General features: G+C 37.4%; 1 protein-coding gene across 2 annotated transcripts in view; it reads right to left on the bottom strand.

Moving 5' to 3' along the window:
• CDK19 (cyclin dependent kinase 19) overlaps positions 1-27,946 on the bottom strand; it is a 162,484-nt gene that overhangs the window by 33,910 nt on the left and 100,628 nt on the right. For both annotated transcript variants that reach the window (XM_041753324.1, XM_041753333.1), the window contains exons 3-4: positions 13,645-13,755; positions 10,640-10,780 (exon numbers count right to left, since the gene is read on the bottom strand). In XM_041753324.1, coding sequence (XP_041609258.1) covers positions 10,640-10,780; positions 13,645-13,755 — 252 coding nt within the window. The remainder of the gene's footprint in view (positions 1-10,639; positions 10,781-13,644; positions 13,756-27,946) is intronic.

Genomic DNA, 27,946 nt, shown 5'->3' with positions numbered 1-27,946 from the left:
TTTTCAAAGTTGCAAGAAACTAGAGTCAGCACTTACCCCAAAATATGCCAAACTCACTTCTGAATACGGTTATCCCCTGCTTTCCAAATGTTCCATCACACTCTACGTTTACAAAAGACCTGCATTAATACCTACTTTTTCCAAATGAATAAAATAAGAAGAGGATTTTCGCTTTCACGGAATAAAGGGTGAAAGGTGAAAATCGGGTTCAGCATTTGTTTTGCAGCAGTGGTTATGGAGGCAGCGCATCCTGGGCAGCGAGAGTGGCCTCGCCAAGCTCCCTCCCCGGGACCACACTCAGCATCAACCTGCCATAGCTTTCAACTATGAGCATCCGGGCTTTCTCTGGATTTATTTTGTGCATCTGTTAGCAAGATGTATTGTACACCATCAGAAAAGCCTGAGAGAGGTTATTTTTGGGGTCTGGAAAAGCTCAAAAACTTTTCCATATAAATTAATGGTTACCATTTCTTCACTTTACTCCATTTCAGCCTACAAAAGATTTCATGGGAACACTCTACTTTCAGACAGTGGGGAAGACCTTTAGAGGTTTCTTAAAAAAAATTTTTAAGAATCCTGATCTTAGTTTATTCTAGAGTTTCAGCAACCACCCATATGCTAATGACGCTCAAATCTATAACCACAGGTCTCTAACCTTCTGGATAGCTTAGAGTTACGTCAATGGTCTGCTGGTTGTCTCCACAATCATCTCAACTTGTTCAAACTGAATTTTTACTGCCTCTTTTTCTGGTATTCCCTTTTCAGCCAATCAACAAAAGCAGAGGCCCGAACACCCTGTCCTTTATCCCTCAAATCTAATCCTCAGATCTGATTAGTGTACTTCCTAAATATTTAGCTACTGTTTCCCTTCCTGTCCATCTTGATTACCTCTGCCAGGCCTTCATCAATTCTCAACCAACTGATTACAACAGCCCGATGAAGCTGCTCTCCCAGTGCCCTCAAAACAATATCTCAGTCTGAGTGGTCTCTCTTAAGCAAAAACCTGACCAGCTCAGCTGCAGTTGGCCACAGGAAAATTCCACGCTTCTACACAAGAGAGTGAAGAATCACCACATCCGGTCCCTACTTTTCTACTTCTCTCATTATTTCTGGCTTGGCTCCAGTGATAACCAACAGGCTTGCAGTTTCTCACTCCTCGCCCTTAATCATGCTGTCTCCTCTGCCTCGGATGCGGCCCTCACCTCCTCCCCCTTTCATTTTATAAATTCCTACTCCTCCTTTAGATTTAGAGAGCCCCCATCCCAACCGCTCAGGTGTCCTCCTGTGTTCAGTACCTTATGCATGGCTGATCCCTGATTATACCTCATCATGTGTTTTTAAAACCTTGTTATATTATGATGATCCATTTGTGTAGCTTCCCCATCATCCATTCATTGAGGGGAGGGATTATATTTTATGTATCTTTGTGGTCCCGGTCTCTAGCATAGCGCCTGGTACATATTAGGAGGTCAAAATATGTTTGTGAAGCAAATATTCTGAGTCTGTGAACAGGCACTTCCTCCACAGAAATCCAGTTATAAATGAATAATCCAGTTAAAGTGACAATTAGGTTCCATAGTTCTGTAAGTGTCACCCTTAGCTGGATTGTGGGTAAAATAGGCCTTTGTATTCAGAGAACCTAACCACTGTTTAAAGTGCTGTTTCTAAGCAAAAATGCCTCCTTAGTTCAAAATTATTTATCTACAGCTAGATGCAGGCTATCTGTAACTCAGGAGCAGTCTACAATATTAAATGTTGTGATTCATTTCATCTTACCTTAAAATGGTCTAGAGGTATCTGTAATAGGTTAATCTGAATAACCTATGTTAATCAAGCTTTGGTGTTCAGGAGTAAACAATGCCTGCCAACCCAGCACTGCACAACAGTTAACAATACATTTCTTTGTTTTTGTCTTTTAGGAGTGGTTACAGGCCTGGACAGCAGAGATAAGGTTTTCTTTTCTTTAATAAGAGCCAATAAAAAGCAACCATTATTAAAAAAAAAAAAAAAAGCTTAATGCAAGACAAACACAGGTATCTAGAAGGCTATTTACCTAACTCAACTGCAAGGTCGCTAAGAGTATAATCAAGATAAATCCCACACTGATGGCAATGCCAGGACTAATGCTACAAAGACATTCAGATTCTATCTTACTCATTAACGAGTACAATCTGTCCTCAGAGTAGCAATGCTGGTAGAAAGCAGTTTTCTATTTCTATTTGGGACATTCATATTCAAATCAAATAATTCAGTCTTATCATCCTGAGAAATTAAGAATGCCAGAGGTAGAGTGCCTCTCTCCTTTTCTCTGCCATGGTGGTGTGTACTGTTGACTGCTCTCGGTCATGTCTTCTCACAAGGCTTTTGGGATCAAGGGATTTCCCGTGGAGAAGCAAAAGCAGAATCGTCCCATTCCCTGGTGCATTCGGATGAAGACTGGCAATAAATCAGGTGCAACTCCAAGAAGAGATATGAGAGAGGAGCCAAGCAGGGTCTGTAAGGGATCGCACATGAGATGGCACATGTATTTGTGCTGCATGAAGGTCACGTGCTCATATCCTATCACTCTGTAAACATCACGCCTACCTGAACAATAGACCTGTTTCATGGGGGGGGGGGGGGGGGCGGTGATCGTCCTCTGTTAACTATGCTTCTGCACCAGTAGGTTGGTTCAGCAATAAATATGGGAGAACTTTGGTTTGGCGGGGGTGGGGGAAAAAGAATGTCAGAGGTAGAAATTATGAAACTGAGCCCTCTCTTTTGACTCTGAAGACACAAAGGTGACAGACCTACAACCTTACTCCTAAGTTCACTGTTCCCCAGACAGTGGCAGGCCCAGGATTAGAACTCATGTCTCTCAGAAACGTACCACAGGCCAGGGTTATGAGAACAAAAGCACACCTGGAAAAATGCACAATGCTTAATTGATTTATGGCCCTCACCTCTAGAAAGCTTCTACTCAGATGAGTGCTTAGTTGGGAATATAATCACCCAAAATTATCATCATATGCAATCTCCCAATGAAATAAAATAATCAGTGCATACATGTAAGATCCCCTCTTGATGAAAACACCACCATGCTCAACAAGGGATCACCCTACAGTGCTAGTCACCTAGGATGCTTGTGGCAGAGACTACCCTGGTATATAACATTTGTCCAAACTCATCAATATGTAACTAAAATGGATACATCTTATTGTATGTAAACTCTACTTTAATAATACTAATTTATTTATTTGTAAAGATTTTATTTATTCATGATAGACACACAGAGAGGGGCAGAGACACAGGCAGAGGGAGAAGCAGGCTCTCTGTGGGGAGCCTGATGTGGGACTCGATCCCAGGACCCCAGGATCATGACCCGAGCCAAAGGCAGACACTCAACCACTGAGCCATCCAGGTGCCCCTGAATAAGACTAATTTAATAAAATAGTATGCCTGAAATGATTCTTCAGTTTTAAACACAGGCCTCAAAGTGCTGGGGCTCCCATCTGTGGCCCTTGATTCTTAAGCAGTTCAGGCCATTCCTGTCACTGTGGCTACTAAAACTTTATGCTAAAGTCAGGGACCATCCAAAGAGCCTTGTCCCTGAGCTGAACCTTAAGAGGTCTCATATATTTTAAAGTTGGCCCTCTCAGAAGTGTGGTTCTTAGTGTGTATCACCTGTCTGTGGAACAGATGGTGCAGCTTTATACTCCGACTAAAATCGACAGATGTGTAGGACTCTGCAGAAAGCTCCTAGGATGGGCTTATGGGTATGGATGATGGAAAACCTGTCATGCCAAAAATAAAAAATAAAAATAACATCCCAGGGCACCTGGGTGGTTCAGTTCAGTGGGTTAAGCGTTTGACTCTTGATTTCAGCTCGGGTCATGATCTCAGGGTTGTGAGATCGAGCCCTAAGTCCAGCTCTGTACTAAACATGGAACTTGCTTAAGATTCTCTCTCTCTCTCTCTCCACCTCTGCCCCTCTGCCTCCCACTTGCACACTCTCTCTCTTAAAAAAAAAAAAATCAGAGCCCATATCTAGAAAACACCTCAATAATACCTCCTTACATTTTAAGGTATGTGTCACGGTACTCAGAGCACCTTAAGAAATAGTATCTTGCATGATCATCACAAGGCCTACGTCCAGGCAGAACAGGAGCCACTGCACAGGGGTGACATTACGACCATCAACGGCCTTCAGACTGCAGACATGAACTGCTGAGCCACAGACTCTCAAGGACCTAGATCTAGGAACTAGTAAGGCACTAAAGGTCACCAGCAGGAACCCCAAGGTGATGCTTCAGTATGACAAGATCTGTAATTGTCCAAAGTTACCTAAAATTGCAAGTTAGAAAATAACCAAGCCATATTTTCCTTTTTCATTGTTAGCTCTGCATTCTAAAAAAAAATTATGATGAAGTCATATTAAAATAAATACTACTTTCTGCCATAATTGTATAAGCAGAATGTTAACTTAATAAATCAAATAAAAAATAATAAAGAAAAAGTCATTCAACTAGCATGAAATTATTAGGATTAAAAGTAAATTATTAATTTTGATTTCACTTAAGCAACTTATTTTAATTTGTATTTTTAAATATGAAGACTTGACAAAAATGTTACCAAAGTTTAAATATAAACAGGATGAAACACGGTCTACTTTTTTTTTTTAAACACCGAGAAGCATGTTCATATGTTCCTAATAGGGCTCTACTGTGTAAAGCAGAGGGGCTAGAGTTTCAGACTAAAGGAATTCTGGGAAGAAGGCAACTAAAGAAAGGGCATCTTTGGATTGCTGATGGGATCCAGAAAGAATGCACAAAAGCTTCTACAGAAGAAAATTAGGAAGAACTTAGGAACTCAGGAACTAAGACTGGGAGACCAACAACTGTACAAAGTACCCATCATTATTCCCATTTTACAAGTGAGTAAACTGGGGCTTATGGATCAAGATTAGGTATCTTAGAAATAATTTTTTTTAAGTATAAGATCTCAAAGCTCTCATTTCATAAGAACTAAGCAAGGCTAACCTCTAAAACATTACTAAAATTCTTCAAAATGTCAGCATGATGGCTCCAGATAGATTTTACGGTGTTCGTTGTGGTATAACACGTTCACCTTGTCAGGCCCTGTGTAATATAGACAAAATTAAAGACTTGATGTATCTCCTTGTCAGACAAGGTATGAAGAGAAGCTGTGCTACACACAGAGGTTTCTAGAAAATTCTCCAACCACTGAGCACTTATTTAAACTTTCACAAAGATTAACAGAATTAAAATAAAATCTTCAAACAAACAAACAAACAAACAAACAAAAAAACCTGATTTCTTCAGGTTGATCTGTTGGGATCAATTATTATTTAGGTCAGCATTTCAGTGTTTTGAAATATAGTTGTAAAAATGCCACTGACTCAGCAGAATAATGCTAAACTGTATTAGTAAAAAAACCCAGTTGTGTTGTTCTCTTTAGTTCAGAGTAAGGTGGGACAGTAATTCTCCTCCAGCTGAGTGGAATCAGACACCATCTTTGACTTTCATATATTGGTCTTTCATAGACAATGTTCCTAAAGCATCTTCAAATGCTCTCTCTTAGCTAAAGGACTATAATATTTCATACTTCCACTGCTTGTCAGCTACCTATTACATTGCAGCAGCACTACTAACTGTGGGAAACTTAAATTTTCCTTTGCATTTTTGCCTTTGTTTGACACAAATGCATGAAAAATAAGAAAGCAGTAGTGAGAAGCATAAGACTTAAACTGTATAACAAAGATGGGATCTCTAGGTACATTTAAAGTGAAAAATTCAAAAAAAAATAATAAAGTGAAAAATTCCGGATCTCAATTGAACACATCCTCTAGATTTAAGTAGATTTAACCTGTGGTTCAGTAGCAGGTAGGGAAGGAATGAAGGGCACAGGACAGGATGGGAAATGTAAGGAACGTATACCAAATTCTGGAAATAAATCACTGAAGAATGTTTGCAAAAAGGAAAGGATAATTGGTACATTATACTATGTATTATTATTACTGTTAATTTCTAATAAAATAAGTCTTTATGTCTATGACAGAAGCAATTTTTTGATTGCCAAAATTAACTTCCTCCTCAACTAGAATCTCATAAAATTTCATCATGTTTGAGGACAATATAGTTATTTGTGCCCATAGACTTCAAAAGAGTACAAATTCATCCGCTATTGTGAACAATAATTACCCATTCAAACCCGAAGGTAGAGTTTTGGGATGGGACCCCCACAAATATTTTTTAAAAGACAGAGCAGGCCAGGGCCCTGGAGCATTTACTCAGATCTTTCATTCAATAAAGACCTAGCATTAACCATGTGTTAGGTACTGAGACATGAAAGCGACAAAGAGATAGTTTAACTTACAGTTCAGTTTATGCCACTGATTCGGTAGCAATACCAAGTAACTAAGGAGCCATAAATCTTAACAATACCATCAGTTAGCCAGTATTTCTCTACCTTTGCTAAAGAATAATATGCGATTGCCAGATGCTTTGCTGAAATTCAAGCAACTTAAAACACAAACAATATACCAACACTATGAATACAAAAATTAGTAAGATATGATCCTTGTTCCCCAGAAGCTCATAATTCTGAAAAAGGGATAAACTATATCTTGGCGTCCTTCCAGCCTACCAGAATAGTAATCTCATAAAAGTGAGTCATCCTATATTTCATCTTCTTACTCTTAGCTATATCCTGCTGTAAAATTAAAATACATCTTTTTTCCCTTGGTGTTTACAAGTTCCAAATATTTATAGACTCATGTCTCTACTTTTCTGTCTCTTGGCCAAGATGAATATATTTAGTTCCTCTTCTCCTTTCCTTTTAAAGCAATTCCTCAATATAAGTAATCTTTTTAGTGACTTTATTTAAATTCTCTATTTTGGTTTTAAATTCTGGGATCCAAATGACATAACTAAATACTATTCTGGATATGTAATCAATCACAATGAAAAATCCCAGCCTTCTTTGATGATATAATGTCTCTGTTTGTAGAGTCCAAAACACTGATTATAATCTACTTTTTAAATTTTGGAGGTCATACTAATACATTGCAAACTTACATTTACTCTAACACCTGTAATTTATGGATCTTGCAGGTTTCACACATTGTCAAATGAAAATTTAAAGACAGTCCAGATCCATACTCTGAAACAATTGTGACTAACAAATAGTGTAAAGCCAAATTTCTTTTTTTTAAGCCAAATTTCTTACAGCAATAGGAAATGAAGCATTAAAAATAATAAACCACTCATTGACTAAAATTGCAACTCTATTAAGCTCACACACAAAAATAATTTTTCAAATGTCCACATCACATGTTTAACACATTTATAATTGATATGCTTTATATTTCTATACCTAATACAGAATATATCTAAAGTAAACATTAGTTTAAATCATCTACTCCTGAAAATAACTTTAGCAAAACCATGACAATATGGTTCAGCTCTCATGGATTCATGATCAGGGAAAAGAACTAAGCAGGCTGCCCACAGGTACATTCCTACTAGTTCAAAGTTCCAAATATTATTAGTTACTTACTTGAAGAATAGAGGCATTCAGTGAATGTTGAGTAAATTATGAATATGCTCTGAGGTCAGAACCACATTCAGAATATATTTTCAACACTCTGTTTATGCTATGGATGAGGTAATAATCATCATCATCATCATCATCATCATCATCATCATCAGTGGTGGCTCCTTTAATTGGGAAAAAATTTTTATCCCAGGAAAAAATTTTCATTCTGTTGCTCTCAACTTTTTTAAGTAGATTCTACACCACACACGAGTTTTGAACTCACAGCCTTGAGATCAAGAGTTGCATGCATTACTGACTGAGCCAGCCAGGCACCCCTGTTGCTCATAGGCTTTTCATACTAAGAACAAACTCCCTAGTGTGATATCTAGGGCTGCCTTGATCAGGCTCTAACCAGTATCTTTCTAGTCTTAACCACATAACTACCACAACTTAGCTTATCCATGTTGGAATCAGACAACTCCATACCCTTTGTGAGGTATTTCGAGTGCTTTCTCACCTCAGAAGTTTTTACACCCAACACTGCTCCCTCAAATCCCTACTTAGGGGGTCAGTATGGCCGAGTAGTCTGAGGTGCAAGACTCAAGCTTCACTTCCTCAAATCTCTATTTAAGTTTTACTTATCCTTCAGTGTCTAGCTCAAGGGGCAGCTCTCTGAAGCTTTCCCTCATCCCCCCATCATAACCTCTTCTAACCTTGAGTAGCATTTAGTCTGTGCCTGACACATAGCCATAATTACATTCTTTCTCATCTATCTTACAGCATAACTGTTTGTGTGTATGTCATATTTCTTCCTTCAGAGTAACTCCTGAGGAGATCTTTGATGGAGTCATATTTGTGTCCCCATCCCTCATGCTTTAAACATACAAGCTAATAATAAATGTTTATTGTGGACAGTGTGTTGAAATATATATATGTTACTTGATCCAAAAGCATACCATAATAATCGGTATTCTTACTCATATTCACTCACTGACAAAATATTTCCTCAGGACCTGTTGTGTACTTGGGTAATACTAGTGTGCCAAAATGAATCACAGACCCTGCTCTCTCAAGAAGTGTATGGTCTAGAAGATGTTCTAAGACAGCTACATAAATTACTATAATACTAACAAATAAATGCCATAAGGGAGGTCAAGAAGTACAATAGCAATCAACAAGGAGACACGATTTGCAAGTAGGAATGGATATGAGGGTAAGTTTTAACATTTGTGCAAGTCCTCAAAGACAGACACTATTTGAATATGTAGAGCTGAGTAATAAATAAAGGTCACTGGGGCAGGGAATCTCAGGATGACACAGGGAACAATCAATAGTATAAATGGAAGATTACGGGGATAAAGAAAAATTCTGAAAGCAGTAGGAGCTCTATCTGTAATGACCTTGAAAGCCCAATAAGGAACTAGAGCTTTAGTCTGTAAGCAATGAGGAACTATTTCAAAGTTCTCGAGCAGGGCAGGAGCTATATAATTATTCAGAAGGTGCAAAATGGATGGCAGGGAGACTGTTTGCAAGGAGGCAAGATAAGAGGTTAGTTAGCACCATACTGCAAGAAGAGACAAGAGAGGCCTGAACTAGGAATGAGACACTCAGGATGGAAATGAACAAATGGAAGAGATGTTAGAGGTGACACTGACAAGACTGGATGGTCTTTTGGTAATGGATACCAAAGTTTAGATGTATAGTGCAAGAGGTAAAACTTTCTAGGCTGAGAGGAGGGTGAGTCCATAATTAAAATAGACGCTGAAGCAGCAGTTAACCAACTAGGATGAAACTAAGTCCTAGTCATACCAAGTTTTAGTGTTAGTGGATCCTCAGGTGACAACATCAGAAATAAAATCTGTCAGTCTATGCTGTTTAGAATAAAATATACAATCTTGCGGAAAAAAGAGAAGAGCTGAAGTTAATCTTCAAGAGATTCTGATTGATGATTCAAATATGATCATGACCTCAAAAATAACTCACGTCGGTTACATCAAGTACGTAGCAAAAATCTAAAACCATTTACAATGGAAGTTTTCATCTAGAACCCATGTACCCATGTAAAAATGCGCTGATTCATGGTTAATAGTAAAGGGGATAGGCGGAAGTCTTTGAGAATCATAGTTCAAAATTTTAAGGTGAAAATACATTTGTTGAAATGGTAAATCCATCTTTTTGGTCACTGTCATTTGGCTCCAATTTAACTTCAATGTCACAGCAAGAGATAGTCAAATCAGATGATAAGGCCCGACTGACAAGTAGATTGTTCCTTTCTATAACAAATACTTTTCTTCAATTAGTAAAACTGAGTCAACCTAGATTTATCCCCACCACCTCCCTAGAATCTCCACAGGCCTAAGAAATAATGATCATGAGACCACTTTTTCAAGGAGAGTTAGAGAATAAAACTTCCCTTAATTGGAAGTTTAAACTCATGATATTACAACTATTCAGTACTCATATTTTCTTATGAACAAACAAAAAAGATCTCATCAACATAAACTAAAAATGACAATCATGCAAAGATAACTAGAATTTGACATTAATAAATGTTTATTACATGTGTACTAAAAAAAAAAGTAAAACCAAACATTTGATTTGTTGATAATACTTATAACAACATTCATTGATAATACTGACAACAACATTCTATTTACTGGATACAATGTCATTATTTCAACTTAGCTCTTAAGGAGAAAAACGAGAACTCAATCTTTAATTTTTAATGTTTTTACTAATAAGGAGCAATAATAACATGAAAAACACAATGTATTGAAAGTCACATGTGAAAAAAAAAAGTCACATGACTATTCCATTAGGATTATACCAATCATTCTTTTTTTTTTTTTCCAATCATTCGTTTAAAACCACAGTGACACTTTATAGCCAGGCATAAGTATAGTGGAAGCACATACACCAAATGTTAATAATAGTAATCTTTTAATTTGTAGACTTATGGGTGATTTTATTTCCTTCCCTTTTGCTTATATTAGCTTTTGAAATTTTCTACAATTAATGTTTATAATAATTGTACCAGAAGAAAAAGGTATTTTTTAAGAGAAGGGGATAACCATAGTGATCAATTTAAAAGAAACATACTTACCAGATCTCTGTGAAGCACCCAATTTGCATGAAGGTAATGGATACCATCAAGAATCTGGTAAAGTAATGATTTAACCATAGATCTTGGCAACTGCATGGGCTTCTTATTTGCTTTTGATGCACGATGAAACTTAATAATATGCTAAAGATTAAGAAAAATAAAACATGCTATAATGATATATAGTATTTGCTAATATCTATATCAATAAAACACAAGTCTGCAATAAACTCTTTACATTTTAAAAATTACTTACTAAAGGCCGATAATGATGCAAAGAAAAAATATTTGAATAACAAGGTCAACCAAATGGCACTGATATTGGGGGTGAATGTGACAATGTTGTTGTGGGTATAATGACTCGATTTGCTGGAAGTATTAAGATTTCCATAAAATAAGACTGAAAGGTAAAAAGCACTGATGTTTGAAAGCCTGCATAAAAACAGTACTAGTTTTATTCTCTACCAGAATGAGGGATTAAAAAAAAAAAGATCCTTAAATCTTTACTGTTCTTGGTTTTTTATTTATTTATTTTTTTAAGTAAACTCCATGCCACACACATGGGGCTCAAACTCACAACCCTGAGATCAAGAGTCGCATGCTCTACCAACTGAGCCAGACAGGCACTCCTAAATCTTTACTATTCTATAAAAAGTTAGCACTTTGAGCATTTGTGTAATGTCACTGACTATGTGTACATTTGAATTATTGGTAAGCTTCTTTTGACATAGAATGAAATCAGGATACATTCCTGGTAGTTAATATTAAATAGGAAATCACTAAAACAGTGGAAGGAGAGAAAAATGATTAATTCAATCCCACTGAAATAAATATAACTGTATCAACATATTCAAATTTTTATGTTCATATTTTCTAAGTTATAAAAACATTATAATGATAGGGAAAAAATGCTACCTGTCCCCCAAACCTCCACCTCCATCTCCACCTCACCCCTCTGCAAAACATGACATAATGGGTATTAAAGGTCATTTAAGCCCCTATTAAAATAATATTGGTAAAGCTGTCAACAACGCTCCACTAACTTTAAAATGGCCAAATCGGGGGGGCACTAACTTTAAAATGGCTCAGTCAGTTAAACATCTGCCTTTGGCTCAGGTCAGGATTCCAGGGTCCTTGGGTCAAGCCCAGAAGTAAGGAGTCCCTGGCTCAACAGGGAGTCTGCTTCTCCCTTTCCCTCTGCTATCCATTTCCCAATCCCCTGCCCCAGTTGTGCTCTCCAGCTTTATCTCTCTGTCAAATAAAATATTTTTAAAAAATAAAATAAAATGGCCAAATGGCATGGGAAAATTTTAATCTATTTACATACCCTTCTTGCTTGTTTATAAACCGTTTAACAACGTGTACTTTACTTAACAAACTAATAGAAAATTAAGGTTTGTACTATAGCACCAGTGTCCAAAAAATATATATAATAGGAGCTACACATTTCAACTTTTTTTTTCAAGATTTTATCTCTTTATTCTTGAGAGACACACAGAGAGCAGAGACACAGGCAGAGGGAGAAGCAGGCTCTCCATGGGGAACCCAATGGGGGAATTGATTCCAGGACCCCAGGATCACGACCTGAGCCAAAGGCAGATGACGCTCAACCTCTGAGCCACCCAGGTGCCCCACATTTTAACTTTTTATAGCCACATCAGAAGGGGAATAAAAGAGAAACAGGTAAAATTAATGTAATATATTTTAATCAACCCAGTATATTCAAAATATTATCATTTTAACATATAATTCATATAAAAATATTAATGAGGTATTTTATATCTTTTTCATACCAAGTCTTCAAAAGTCAGTATGCATTTTATATTTATAGTGCATCTCAATTTAGACCAGCTACACTTCAAGTGCTCTATAGGTACATGGTGCTAGGGGCCACCATGGGGCAACACAGTTCTAAGGACTTAACTAGTCCAATGTACTACATGTCCTTTCATCATATCATGTGTTCAAAGTGAAGTACACACATTATCAAATAAACCTGGGTAGAAATATAAGCCATACAGAATAATGGGGAAAACACAACTTTTATGAATATCCATGAAAAAGAAAGGAAAAAAATTCACTGAACATCTTTGTCAATATGCTATAATAGCATAAATTCTCTAAGTTCCTTCAAGACCTATAAGTCTGTTAAAGTTATTCCTAAATAGATGTGTAATTTATATAGATGATAAACCACACCATGTTAAGTCAAAACTTAACTATCCAAAATTTGGACTTACCACCAAGCTTGAATTTTTTTTTTTTTTTTTTTTTTTTTTTTTACTTTTAGCAACTCCTTGGATAAAATGTTTAAATACCCTGATTTCTAACTTTAAAAATTTGGAATTAGAATTTTTGGCTAATCTTTGCAAAACCACACGTATGTACTTCTATTTGGTAGAGTCGGTTTTAAATGGCAAAATGCTGCAAGAGATTGACCTCAACTTAGAAAGAGAAATTATTCACAAGTACATAACTGGTGAAATTTGAACTACTGTGTGTACCACAAAAGGAAGCCACTGGGTGGTTCAGTGGTTGAGCATTTGCCTTTGGCTCAGGGTGTGACCCCAGGTCCTGGGATCCAGTCCCGCATCGGGCTCCCTGCAGGGAGCCTGCTTCTCCCTCTGCCTGTGTCTCTGCCTCTGTCTCTGTGTCTCTCATGAATAAACAAATAAAATCTTAGAAAAAAAAAAAAAAAAGGAAGCAATTTTCGCTACACTTATCAGTAAACTGTCATTGATTACTTGTATAAAATGACGATCTCACGCACATTAACTCCTTCTGCAGTGAAATTTCTAAATATTACAAATGCTATCTTCTCAGTATAATAAGATGACAATGTTTACTGCTCAAATTCTTTTAAATCTGCATTTCATTTAGTATTTATTTTAAACTCCTCTAAACAAAGCAAGTTTTCCTTTACGGGCATTAGCAATACGTAGTGCATACATCTGTTGCTCCATACCTAGATAATACAGCCTTAAAAGATAAAGTGACTTCAGACTTACCCACAAATCATGTTCTGCATAATCAAAGAGCAGCCACACCTTCCTGTCACTGTGAGAAAGGAACACCTTCTGCAATGCGATCACATTCGGGTGCTTCAATTCTCGCAATAGCTGAATGCAAGAGGAAGAGAGGGGTCACTCTCCTGTTCTCAAGGAAGGGGGAGTGATGCATTTTTCTATAGCAGCAAAATCTTTGAAAAATTAGACAATCTAGATGAGTAAAATAAAATAAAAAAGAAATACCCCTACTCAGAGAGAACCTCTGTTACATCTTGGCACACATCCTTCCAATTCCTAGGTGTATGTGTCTGTTTTTAAAATGCAATCATTTTAAACAGTAAAATGTAAAATGGTAAACAAAGGTAATATCATATCACTAAGTAACTAAATATGTCTTGGAATGCTGTTGGGGGGGCAGGAATCACATATTAATTCTGGGTTTTTTTTCTACCTTAGCACAGTATGTGCTCAGTAAATATTTGACAAAAGAAGGAAAAAGATATTTAGCAATCCCTACACTTAACCATGCTTAGAGCATGTGGTTGACGTTTTTTAGAAAAGCAGTGAGCATAAGGTAATGACTTTTATACCCACTGATTTAAAAAAAAAAAAAGAAAAGTGGGGTAGAGAAGAGGTCCCATAAATAGAGGAAAAGAATAGGCCCTCACAGAGTAGAAGCTGGACCCTGAGAATAAGAAGGAAATCATAAGAAGATAGACCAGATCCACAAGTGAAAACTTAGCACTTGGCACATCACAGGCAGTTGTCTGATAAATTATTTAGCAACAATGACTTTAGCTGTTCAAGAGGAAAGCCTTATAAACGTGCCTCCCTCAGGCTGTCCTTAACCAGGTTCAGATTTAACACTAGCATACTCAATGTGATATTCTAAATGTCTTTTAAATGTAAAACTCTGTGGGACATGCAAAAAGGGAGAAGGAACAAAATCTCTACTGAATACTCTCAGTGTGTAGGATAACTTTACATACATGGTTTTTCTCTCGTTTAATCCTTTTAACAACCCTATGGTGCGCATGGTAGCTGAAGTCCAGTGTTATAAAAATAACTCGACCAAACACCTAGAAAGAGAATAGGTTTGCATTTAAAGGGATCTGCCTAATTTCAAAGTCCATGTTTTTCCCAGTGTGGCTAAAATCCTTGTCTTCCATTCCTATAGTGTAATGAGCAAGACAGACATACAAATCGATCAACGAGACAAGAGAAAAAGAATGAATTGCTTACTCATTCTAATAAGTGTAGTGTTTTTTTATTTTTCTTTTTTTCCTAATAACTCTAAATGAGTAAAGTATACCTTCGGTGCCTGTGCTGGAATCATGTAAAAATCACATGAACTACCATCTCTGGAACTTTTATAAATTACTTCCCGGTTGCCTCATTCTTCATTACTTTCAAGGTTAGGTGTCCCAGTTCATCAATTCTCTCATTTTGGCTTCTTTACTTCAGCTCTTGCTGCTCTTGGGCCTACACTTTGACCACCTTGCTGGAAGGTGGTGCTTTGCCAGCTATAATCTGGGCATGGTTCCTGGATGTGACTCTCTGGATTCTCCTTCAACCCACATGCCCTGGATCACGACTAAAAAGTAACGTTAGGATGGGCTGGGCTACCCGTAGACAGCCTTCTACTTTATACAGTCTGCCTCAGGATTCTATCCATACTTCCTACTGGATCTAGGTGGGAAAGGAAGAGCTGGAAGAAAATGTCCAGGGAAGACCTAATAGTCCTACTCCCTTGGTAGGAGGAAGAGAGGGGGGCAATTAGGTGGGCAGCACTGTTCCCACTGCCCAAGAAATGTTCACGATCCTGCTTCTTGCTTCAGATGCAAACATTAGACATGATATGCTCCTAATCAATGACTGAGTCAGAGAAAAGTGGAGGATGCAGAGCTGTATCCAGGTAGTTTCCTGCTTTTGAATGGCTAAGGCTCCCAGACTCAGGGGCTAATATGTCTAATAACCCTTCTTGCCATGGTCAACTTCAAGCACTTGGACCCTCACTGCCTCACTGTAGGCCTCACTGCCGGTGCAATGTCTCATCGCCCTTTTTTTCTGACTCTTGGTGTTAATGAACTTAGAAGGTTTGGCTTTATTAAAAGTCTCTACCCAAAATACGTTCTCTTTGTTGCCTGAAGTGGAAGGGGGGTGAAACTCACTTCTGCATCTAAACCTGGCTCTGACTCGTCCAGGGGAAGGGATGTCGCATGTAGCAATATTTAATCAATATCTCTAAAAAGTTATGTTTTATGGGACTACAAATTGGTGATCCCTCTACAATGAAAGCACTTTAACTCCCATGTTTAAAGAGTATTTTGAATAGGTGACACATTTACATGGTCCCAAAATCAAGGGTACATAAAAGGCTACCCACTGAGATGTTTCATTACCACTCCTGCCCCTGCAGACCTTAGTCCTCCTTACCTGCTGGAACTAACAACTTTTATTGGTTAATCCTTCCAGTGTTTCTTTATGCAAATAAAAGCAAATATGAATATATATTTTATCTGGCCTTATAGTACTTCTTACTATCTACCCTAAAAATTCTCTCCAATATCAGTATAATATTAACATGTAGAAATCTTTCTTTTTCTTTATTACAGGGGTGATATATTCTTAGGTCTTTTTCTTTCCAGGTTCCTTTTTTTTTATTGTGGTAAAATATATATGACATAAATCTATCATTTTCACCATTTTTAAGTGTACAGTTCAATGGCTTTAAATATATACACACTGTTGTGCAACTATCACCACCATCCTTTCTCCAAGACTTCTTTTAACATCTCAAATGAAACACAATACCACTAGGGCGCCTAAGTGGCTCAGCGGTTGAGCATCTGCCTTTGGCTCAGGTCATGATCCCAGGGTCCGGGATCGAGTCCTGCATTGGGCTCCTTGTGTGGAGCCTGCTTCTCCCTCTGCCTGTGTCTCTGCCTCTCTGTCTCTGAGTCTCTCATGAATAAATAAATAAAATCTTAAAAAAAAAAAGACGCGATACCATTAAACAATATTACCCCATTCCAAACCCCTCTACTACTCTACTTTCTGTCTCTATGGATTGGACTATTCCCGGTACCTCACAAAAATGGAATCATATAGTATAATAGCTTTTGTGTCTAGCTTCTTTCACTTAACACATCTCCGAGGTTCATCCATGTTAGATCATATGTCAGAATTTCTTTTCTTTTGCAAGCTAAAGAATATTCCATTGTAGGGGCACCTGGGTGGTGTAGTCAGTTGAGTGGCTGACTCTTGGTCGTGATCTCAGGGTTGTGGGATGGAGCCCCACTCAGGCTCCTCACTCAGTAGGGAGTCTGCTTGAGGATTCTCTCTCTCTCCCCTTCTGTCCCTCCCCATCATGCTATCTCTCTCTCTTTCTCTCTCTCATTCTTGCTCTCAGTAAACAAATTTTTAGAAAACTATTGCACTGTATGTACATAGCACCTTTATTTATCCATTCATCCTTTTCATTATCCCATGGACACCTGGCTTGATTCCACCTTTTGGCTACTATGAATGAATAATGCTGTCTTGAACGCTGATGTACAAATACCTCTTTGAGTACTGGCTTTCAATTCTTGCATATACCCAGGAGTATTCTTGTATATACCCAGGAGTAAAACTGATGCATCCCATGGTAATTCTATATTTAATTTTTTGAGAAGCCACCATATAGTTTTCCCTTTAATACAACATACAGGAGAGAAAAGTGTAAAGTTTGCAACTGCATGCACTTAGTAGAAATTTTTCCCTCAGCCCCAAATTTGTATTTTCTACTACAGCAATATACACTTTCTATTTCTGCATATCTGCTGAGTCCAACCCTACAGGTCTCTGTAAGTCACTCAACATCTACATGAAGGCAAATGAGGCAAAGAAATAGCAAACTAATGCTACCCAAGCCTATTCTGCTGCTTCTTTGAATTTGTCTTTCACTCTACAGTCAAAGTGGTATTTCAAAAATACAAAACTGATCATCTCCAATACCAGGGATGGGTCTGAGGAAGTAAAACAAGAGATAAGACAAAGGCCAAATAATGGGGAGCCTTGTAAGCCATGCAGAAGTGTCACCAGCAAGGCTCTCTGGAAACTTGCTGGGCACAGGGGATTAGTGGAGAAGCCAGTTGATATTAAAGGTCCCACACTTTGACAATACTCTGTGTATGTTTCTTGGTCAGGTCACTGAACAAGCAAGTTTGAGGGTTATGGAGATTTGGCTTCACAGAACCATCTGTACTTCATGTTTATTTATATTAGTATATTTTCATGCTGCTTTAACTGTTTACAACTGCCTCCCATTAAACTATGAGGTCAATTTTTAATTTATCCCTGTTCATTTTATACGGCTTGGGTCACAATCCTAGGGTTCTGGGATGGAGTCCCACATTGGGCTCCCTGCTCAGTGGGGAGTCTGCTTCTCCCTCTGCCCTTGCCCCCTGCTCATGATCTCTTTCACTCTCTCTCTCAAATAAATAAATAAAATCTTTCAAAAATAAAATTTTTGAATCTAAAACACATCTTGTTCCTAAGGCTTCATTTAAGAACTAGGGACTTAGGTATTCTTTATTTATTTTATCTTGTCTATTGTCTGTCTCTTGCCATTAACATATAAGCTCCATGAAAAGCAAAGTTTTTGCTGGTTTTATATGCCAACCCCCCCCCTTACAATGGTGCCTAGCACATAGTAAGCACTCAATAAATATTTGCCAAAAAGAATTAAATCTACTGAACTTACCTAGTTCTTACGAGATAAACCAGGAAATAGCTTGGAATATTATAAAACTTTGGTATCCTTTCAAAAGGTGTTTTGAACGATTTTGTTTTTAATAAACTGAATAGACCATGTCTGAAACAGTTTTTTTAAGGACACTGACTTACTGCAAGCTACATTTATTTTAGGCTTAAAAAGGAACAGTTCTCTCAACTAGCGCCCACACTACCGGAAGTAGAAGAGAGCTGCCTTGATGTAAAGAGCAGAAACACAGTTCTTAAGAGTTCAGGGTGAGGTATTCCACCTTTGTGGAACCTCAAGAGCAAAAGGGTGCTTCAAGGGTGCTTCTTGAAAGGGCCGTGAATGAAATAAACACTACAAAATTCTGAAGAAAATGTACACAGGAAGAAAGGCAGCATGGGGGACACACCTAGAGAATTGAAGCAGAGATTAATCCACTCAAGGTTAGTTTGCTAACAAAATGCTACATCCGAAACAAATGCCACAAGAGTGTACTCTCTACCCTGATTTACTGAAGCAAACAAAAGAAAATAAGGAAGTTTCTCTGTCGCTATTTGCTGAAGAAACAGCAAACATAAATATCCAATAATAAGAACACTGGTATGTGAATTATGGTATATCCACATATTATAGACTTACATGCATAGGCCAAGAGCTTTTAAGTACCTGAGAAAAGACATATACTACAATATTGGGATGTAATATAAAAAGGCTGCAAGATATTAAATGTTTATAAAATAGGAAATACATCAAAGCATTAATATAGTCATCTCTGGGTGGTGGGATTAGGTGTGGTTTTTAGTTCTATTTTTGTTTTCCTACTTCTCTATAACGAGCATTATTTTATTATTTAAAAATTCACATACATGCAGACACACACCCCCCCCAAAAGACAGTTCTTTCTCTCCAGAAATCTACCTGCTAAGATAAGATACGATCAAATTATCACAGCTTTTTATGTGATTGATTTGAAAAGGGACTCAAAGAAAGAAGGAGATGGGTATGCTTCCTTATGGGAAGATGGGACCTTCCTTAATTGTAGGCAATATCAGATTTTACCAATGGACTTGAATCTCTTGTCACGCAAATATTCATCCAACACGACATCATGCAATTACAGATATGCTTTAATCATATCTAAACAACAGTGAAGTATAATGTGACTTTCCTGTGAAAAGCCCACACCTAATGATAATGTTTTCTGTGCAGATACTCAGAGCACTAACATAATCTCAACAGAGCTTAATGAAGAATGTGCAATGAACATGCCTACATTTTATCTGATCTTCCTTCAAGGGCATATAAGCAAATATAAAGAGTATCCATTTTTCACTATCCTAAACATATAATAATTTAAAGTTACAAACCTAAACTTTTCTTAAAGCACAATTTAGGGTCCTGACTCACGTTGGGGAGGCTTGGGAGACTAACAACAACAGAGCCCATTTTTTCAAAAAAGATTTTATTTATTCATTCATGAGAGAGAGAGAGAGAGAGAGAGAGAGAGAGAGGCAGAGATACAGGCAGAGGGAGAAGCAGGCTCCATGCAGGGAGCCCGATGCGGGACTCAATCCCGGGACTCCAGGACCAAGCCCCAGGCCGAAGGCAGCACTAAACCGCTGAGCTACCCGGGCTGCCCCCCCCCCACTTTTTTTAATACACACATCTTTCTTCTCCTCTCATTCTGTTCTCCAAGTCTCTGATACCCCCATGGATTCCAGATTCCTCTTTTAGGGTATCCTTTTAGACTTTTAATTACTCACTCACTTATCTCAAAGTAAATTCAATTTTCTGGTTTTTGTGTTTTTTTTTAAGGAGGGGAGAGAGAGAGAGATGGGGCAAGAGGAGAGGGAGAGAGAGAATCTCAAGCAGGCTCCACGCCCAGTGCAGAGCCCAGTGAGGAGCTTGATCTCACAACCCTGAGGATCATGACCTGAGCCGAAATTAAGAATCAGATGCTTAACCAACTGAGCCACCCAGGCACCCTCAATTTTCTATTTTTATTTGACCTGTTGAAAGTAACTGCCTGATTCATTTGATTATCAATCTTTCCCATTGTGAAAATGGCTTTACTTTAGGAAGCACTGAATGTATCATTTTTTTAAGTGTATGACCCCCTCCCCTGCAAAAAAGGAAGACAAATAAAGTAGTTATTTTATGGCAGAGAGGGGACTCATCTAATTCCAAAAGGCCACAGTCTTCCCAAACTGAAACCTAAGAATTAGCATTTTGAAATCTGACACTTCCACATCTTTGATAGTAACCCTTTTGGAAGCTGGTCTTTGCAAGCATATAGATACATTATAACCTTCCAGCAGGTGGCACTCATACTCTGAAAAGGGGTCTATAAAACAGTAACCCAGCTTTGGTTCACGGTGGCCTTAAATTATTTTGCTTTATTTTACTTTAGGGACACTGCTTGGGTACTAGACATAAGCGTCAGGGAGGTCAATGCTCCCACTACAACAAAGTAGAAGCGATGGTGAAGCAGCAGGCATAATGCAAAAAGTAGGGGTTTTCAAATTCTGAGATCTGAGTTTGAGTTCTGACTTATCAACTGTATGACATAAAGCAAATTGATTTCAAAACCCCTCTGAGCTTCATGGAATAATGAATACCTACTGCCAAACACAGTCTCTGTAAGAATTAAGGAATATAAGTACATTGACCATGTAATAAAATGCATAGGGTATGCTACATATTTGATAAATTATAATTATTGCTCCTATTAATTAACTCTTATTAACAAGAATGCGATGTGAACTAAATGACATAATATTTGCAGAATGCCTGGCATACTATAAGTTCTTGATGAACAATAGCTGCTATTGTTGGTAAACATAAGTAGAAGAGACCAACCAGTCTGGACAGAGAACCTGTTAAAGGAGGATGTGCTGTGATGTGGAATGCCATAGCATCTCCTTACCAAATTCCTGAAACAGCCTCTGGTTGAATCTATAATAATACTAAGGATACAGAAACGTTACTTTCTTTTCCATTTTGTAACAGTCTGGTTTTCTCAAGTACCTGTAGTACTTGAGGTCTGAGAGAGATACTTGAAACCAAGTGAGGTCTGTAATAAATAAATAAATATGCCCTCAACTGTGAGAGTATATATGTTTTTTTTAAACGATGAGTGTTTAATCTTTCATGTAACATATTCTATAGGATAAAGTTGTACATGTTTCTTATAAATCAACGGCACTCTGAATATATAAAGTTTAAATATGAAAAAAAGAATCAGATGCATATCAAAATAAAGAGTTTACAAAGTAAAACCTGCGTAACTGGAATTCTCCAGGGCTTTCTGATTCATTGAGGTAGTCAAAAAATCTTTTCTCATTTCAATGTTCCCGATTAAAAATCTTCCCTACCCTCACAATGATCAAAACTAAATTTGTCTTTGACTCTGGAACATTGTTTTAGAGCCTTGGGGTTTCGATAAGTAAACTTCTAACAAACGTTGATTTCCTTCTCATCTCTCATTTCCCTTTCTCCTAGAAGTAAAATGAGGAAGGAAAAAAAATCCAATTTAAACTCCTTATTTAGATCCTTGCTTTAAAAAAAAAAAAGTATTGTCTTATTCTCCATAATTCTGCTCTAGTTCTCTTTTCCTTTTCTATTTGGCAGTCCCTCTTGACATCTTACTCATGTGTCTGAGGTTTAGCTATTACTTTTATGGAAAATCCCAAATCTCAATCTCTAGCTCTAATCTTGCCCCTAAACTCTGACATCAATTCCCAACTATGCATATAAACATCCTCATGAAATCCCACTGTGCCTCAAAACCCACAGATGCAAGACTGAACATCACTTGCCTACCTCTACCTCCCTCTTAGTGTGTCCACTACTCCTGCAATTACACTAATACTTCCTAATCACCAAGATAGGCTCAAAACTTATAATCAATCAGTTTCCAGTCACTGAACAAGTGCTACGTAGTCTGCCTTTTTTTTTTTTTTCGTACTCTGCCTTTTAAGTGCCACTCATGAATTCTCATCTTGACAATTAAAAGAAAACCCTTAACTAGTATTTACACATGTGCTCCTCTCTCTGCCTGGAAAGATCCTCCCTATCCTCTTTGTCTCATTAATGCCTACTTGCTTTTTCAGAAAGGAGGAGTTCGTCACGGCTTTTAAGAAGTCTTCCCTGAAACTCCTAGTCAGAAGTAGATATCTCCTGTTTCTACCCATTCTGTATTTCTTGTTAACACACCATTAATTAAATAAAATTATGATGTAGTTTAATTATCTATCTCCCTTAATAGATTATGAGGTCCTGGAGTACAGAGACTATATCTTGCATCTCTACATCTCCATTGTCTTGAACAAGCCAGACACATGGTAGGTGTTCCAACAAATGCTGGCTGAATTCATGAGTGATGATGTATCTCCTACCTCTTCTAATACATCCTATGCATCAACATCAGAATATCTTCCTAAAATAAAAAGTCTGATAATGTTAACTCTCCCATCTCAAAATCTTAAATGGCTTCAAAGTTAAAATTCCTAAATAGAATATTCAAAACCATCCATCCCAAAGGCTAAATCTATTTTTCCAGAAATAATCTCTTGGGGGAGGGTGTTGGGGGAATCTGAGACTAGAGATAAAACTGCATTGTAGGGCAGCCTGGGTGGCTCAGTGGCTTAGTGCCAACTTCAGCCCAGGGCCTGATCCTGGGGTCCCGGGATCGAGTCCCAAGTCGGGCTCCCTGCATGGAGCCTGCTCTTCCCTCTGCCTGTGTCTCTGCTTCTCTCTCTCTCTCTGTCTCTCTCATGAATAAATAAATAAAATCCTTAAAAAAAAACTGCATTGTAAATGAGGCAGATGGATAAGATCCAAATTAAGGACAAGTGAGCTTTGTCTTGATAAAGGGAGTAGTATCATCATTGCCATATGTCTGTCTATGTTGTAGCCTTCACCATAAGGATATTCCCTATGCCACCATCACAAATGGGCTCCCAAGGTCTCTGTACTGCACAGAATTCTGCCCATTACCCAATATCTTCCACACAGCCTTGCCCTGGCTCATGGAGATGAGGCAGAAACATGATAGAAAATACCCAGCAGAAAGAAAGAAAGAAAGAAAGAAAGAAAGAAAGAAAGAAAGAAAGAAAATACTCAGCAGGCAGCAGTGAGAGGAGGAATAAAAAAGTCAAAATTCCTTAATAAACATGAGTGCCTAGCATACTGCAGGCACAGGGAGCTGCCTCAGGTTAGTTTACGGCCTATTGGAGACCAAAGAGGAGAAAGATTGAACAAATGATGTTTAAATTATAACTATTATGAGGCTATTAAGAAAAATACAGAGTATGCAAAGACAGCAAACCTAATCTGCTCTGGGAAGTCCAAGAAGGTACTCCTACTGAAGATGCTTGTTGGAAAGAGCACTGAGTACAGAGCCTCAACCTGCAAGGACGTGTACTCAGCAGTTATTCTCATTATGTCATGAAGACACCAGCTCAAAAAAAAAAAAAAAAAAAAAAAAGATACCAACTCTAAGAATCCTTCACTATTCATCTTTTCATCTTTTAGAAGCAAATATCAAATGAAAGTCATACTTTATTCTAAATTTGCCATGGCACACTTCTAACACTGTGTAGTAGAGATGGCTTTTCTTTCCAGATGAATATTTATAAAACCACCTAGCACAGGATCTGGCACAAAGCAGACATGTAGCAAGTTTTATTGAATGAGAAGATGAAAGCAATAATGTATGAATTGGTTTTCAAACACACTGGTTAGATGACATTTATTCCACATTGAAAAAAAAATATTTTTAAAACCGAGAAACAAAATTTCTAATAAGGAATTTAGTGAGTCTGAAACTTGAAGTCGGCATTTGATTGATTAAGCAAATAGAGGAGTCATTTTATCCGCAATGGTCATAATAAACCTCATAAAAAAAAAAAAGATTTTATTTATTTATATTGAGAAAGAGAGAGAGAGAGCATAAGAGAACAGCAGCAGAAGAAGAAGCAGACTCCCCACCAAGCAAGGAGCCTGATGCAGACTTTGATCCCAGGACCCTGGGATCATGACCTGAGCTGCAGGCAGACACTTAACCAACTAAGCTGCCTAGGTGCCCCTTATTTTTATCTTAGTGCACTCTCAAGCTATCTGGGTTCACACCTAACCCATACCTTTATAACTTATACTTCTAAAATATACAGTTTACATTCTCTTTAACAAAAGCAGGTGACCAAATAGCCCTGAAAGCCATCTCCTACCTACTCCCTCCCTGCCCTGCCATCTAGATGGTTCTGGCTGAGGATCTTTACAGAGAGGGAAGGGGTTTTGCTTCCTGAAGGAATTTGTTTAATACATGTTGGAGGTTCTGCTTTTCAGAATGACTGGCATTATCAGTGGTCAGATACCCCTCCCATACCACTGCAAGAAATTGCACTAACATTTACAACTTATAGCTAAAGATTTTAATTAATTATTAACAACTAAAATACCAATATCAGTAACTCAATGTATTTTACATCACTATGCTTCTAGAGAAGGTAAACACAGTGAAGACAAGGCTCAAGTAAATTAATCATTCATAGTTCCTGAAGACCTCAGAGGAATTCAAACAGTAGTAATAAGTAAAGCTACTAAATGATCTGACCAAAATGAAATCCAGGAAATGTCCACTGTATTGTTTCCATTAAACAGAAAATCCACTTCCTTCCTACTCTGCTAAAAAACCTTTGTATGCATTATAAGCAAACACAGAGGGGGGTGAGTTTCCACAATGAAACAAATGACTTCTTTTACATTAAACATCTATTAGAATTAATAAATCCTAAATATTCCCACTGAGTATTAACTTTACCTTTTTAAAAGAGTTTTACTGTGACATATGTGGCTTTTATGAAAATATGTTAAAGCAGTGATGGGGGGAACCTAGTAATTACCGCATTATAATAATGAAAGGGAATTCAAAATACTGTAACTTTCAGTAATATTGCAATTAGCACAGATGTAAAAGGGACAACATTAAATAAGCTTCCTTTGAATAATCTTGGAGCTTTGAAATGTCTTCATCCAAGGTCACTTGAAAAATACGTATAAAATGTCAAATCTCACTTGACTCTCCTCTGAAACATAATTCTTCAATATAAGTTCTGGTCACACTTAAAACAAACATCTGCTATAGAGAAAGCTTCTTTTAAATAAAATTCACAGGGAAAATGTGATAAATTAATAAATGTGACTACAAAACTATCTTATTCAGAAACCATATCCTAAACAAAGTCAAAAGGATATTAGAAAACATCACCAAATTGTAAGACATTAATAATAAAGGGCTAACTTGCTTCATTTATAGGGCTTACAAACATTAAGAAAAAAAACTTCGATAAAACAATGGGCTGAGAGTATGAATAGATATTTCACAAAAAGAAATACAAACTACAATACTCAAAAATTATATGAAAAAATGACTCACTTAATTTAATGCAAACTGAAGCAACGGAGATATTTTTCATCTATCAGATTGGGGGAAATGTTAAAGCTTAATAGTATCTAAATGGTATCAACAGGAAACTGGCTGAGTAAATTAAGGCCCATCCCCACCACGGAATATTATATAGCCATGAAAAATAACACAGTAAGAATTAGATAGATCTGTATTGTTGGTATTGAAAGAGTACCAAGATAAAATGTTAAGTGATATAGATGGAACAGAATATATAACATCTTTTGGTACTTTTAAAAGTTATAGGGGTGCCTAGGTGGCTCAGTCAGCTGAGCATCAGACTCTTGGTATAACCTTAGATCATGATCATAGGGTTGTGGGATAGGTCCCTGTCAGGCTCCATGCTCAGCACAGAGTCTGCTGGTCCCTCTCCTTCCCTCTCTGGCCCTCCTCCCACTCCCATGTGCATTTGCTCTCTGTTTCTAAAATAAATGAATAAAATCTTTGAAAAAAACATTTTTAATAGAAGATATATAAGTGCTAATAGACACATTTAAAAAAAATCAGTAAGGCCAAAATGAGTCATTTATAGTGCCTACTTTTGTACAGAAGCACCAGGCTGAGAGAGAGAAGTTTAAAATTTTTTCACTTTAAATCTTTTGATATTTTTTCAATTCTTACTATGCTATATTTCTTCAATATTTTTGAAATGTCAATAGGAGTTACCTGAAGGAACAAATTATGCATAATTTGAATTTGCTACCTTATACTGCTCTGCATTTTTTAATTAACTTTTGTAAGAATCTACTCTAAGATATTGATTGCAGCTTATAACCCATTAATGGATTATGAAATCAGTTTAGTGAGCTGCAACCAGCATTTCCCATTCACCAAGCGAAATCACTTTGGGACTAGAGCAGAAAGTAATTGAAAACACCAAAGTGTACCTCATAGATTATGAGCAAGAGAGAGCTAGAGCAAGAATGGATCACAGTCAAAAAGAGTTTAAAAATCATTGCTCTAGGATATTATATGTTAATACAATTTGGGGCACAAAAAATCTTAATGGGGCAGCCCCGATGGCTCAGCGGTTTAGCACTGCCTTCGGCCCAGGGTGTGATCCTGGAGACCTGGGATCGAGTCCCACATCGGGCTCCCTGTATGGAACCTGCTTCTCCCTCTGCCTGCCTGTCTCTCCCTTTCTCTCTCTCTCTGTCTCTAATAAATAAATAAAATATTAAAAAAAAAAAAGAAAAAGAAAAATCTTAATGACCTTATCATTTCCATTCTACAACCAAGAATCTTATCTTAAACTGAGTTTTTATTACATCCATTCTTAGTAGACTAACTTGAAAAAAATACTTTAGTTGAAATGGTAATAAAGAAAAATACAATTTCTGAAAAACCTAGAGATGTATTAATATAAGACATCTATACAATGTACACAAAGACTTGAATTAACTTTTTTTTTTTTTTTTTTTTTTTTTATGATAGTCACAGAGAGAGAGAGAGAGAGAGGCAGAGACACAGGCGGAGGGAGAAGCAGGCTCCATGCACTGGGAGCCTGATGTGGGATTCGATCCCGGGTCTCCAGGATCGCGCCCTGGGCCAAAGGCAGGCGCCAAACCGCTGCGCCACCCAGGGATCCCTTGAATTAACTTTTAAGAATGAATCTACATACATATGTTGGAAATAGCCCCACATTGTAGGTTATAAACATTAATAATCTCTGGAATTGATAAGACTAAAATTAAAGAAGTTTGGTTAAAATTGTTTATCTATAAAGAAATCACCAAAATAACAGAATTCTTAAAAATGCTAGGCTATCTGAGAATTTGACAGAAGCTAGGCTTCTGTCAGAATATTGACAGAACACATAGCTCAAATACATATACAACAGATATTCATGAGGGCACGTATTTTAGGTTCTTTTTGTTGTCAAAGGATGTGTTTATTCTGGTTACACACACAATCTATTGCCCAATCACCTGTTTGATGAAGGTAGATAACTAAAAAATGATTAGCCAGGATTAGGAACATAGTTCAGTCACCATAAATTAAGTAAAACTGAAGAACTTATAGGAGAATGAAATCAAAAGACTTTGTCTTCACTAACATGGCAGTTAAACCCTGTACATTATGCAGTCAGT

The sequence above is a fragment of the Vulpes lagopus genome, chromosome 1 (assembly GCF_018345385.1).
Source record: "Vulpes lagopus strain Blue_001 chromosome 1, ASM1834538v1, whole genome shotgun sequence".
NCBI classification, from domain to species: Eukaryota; Metazoa; Chordata; class Mammalia; order Carnivora; family Canidae; genus Vulpes; species Vulpes lagopus.
The sequence above is the reverse complement of the archived record's forward strand: the minus strand, read 5'-3'. Positions and strand labels throughout refer to the sequence as shown.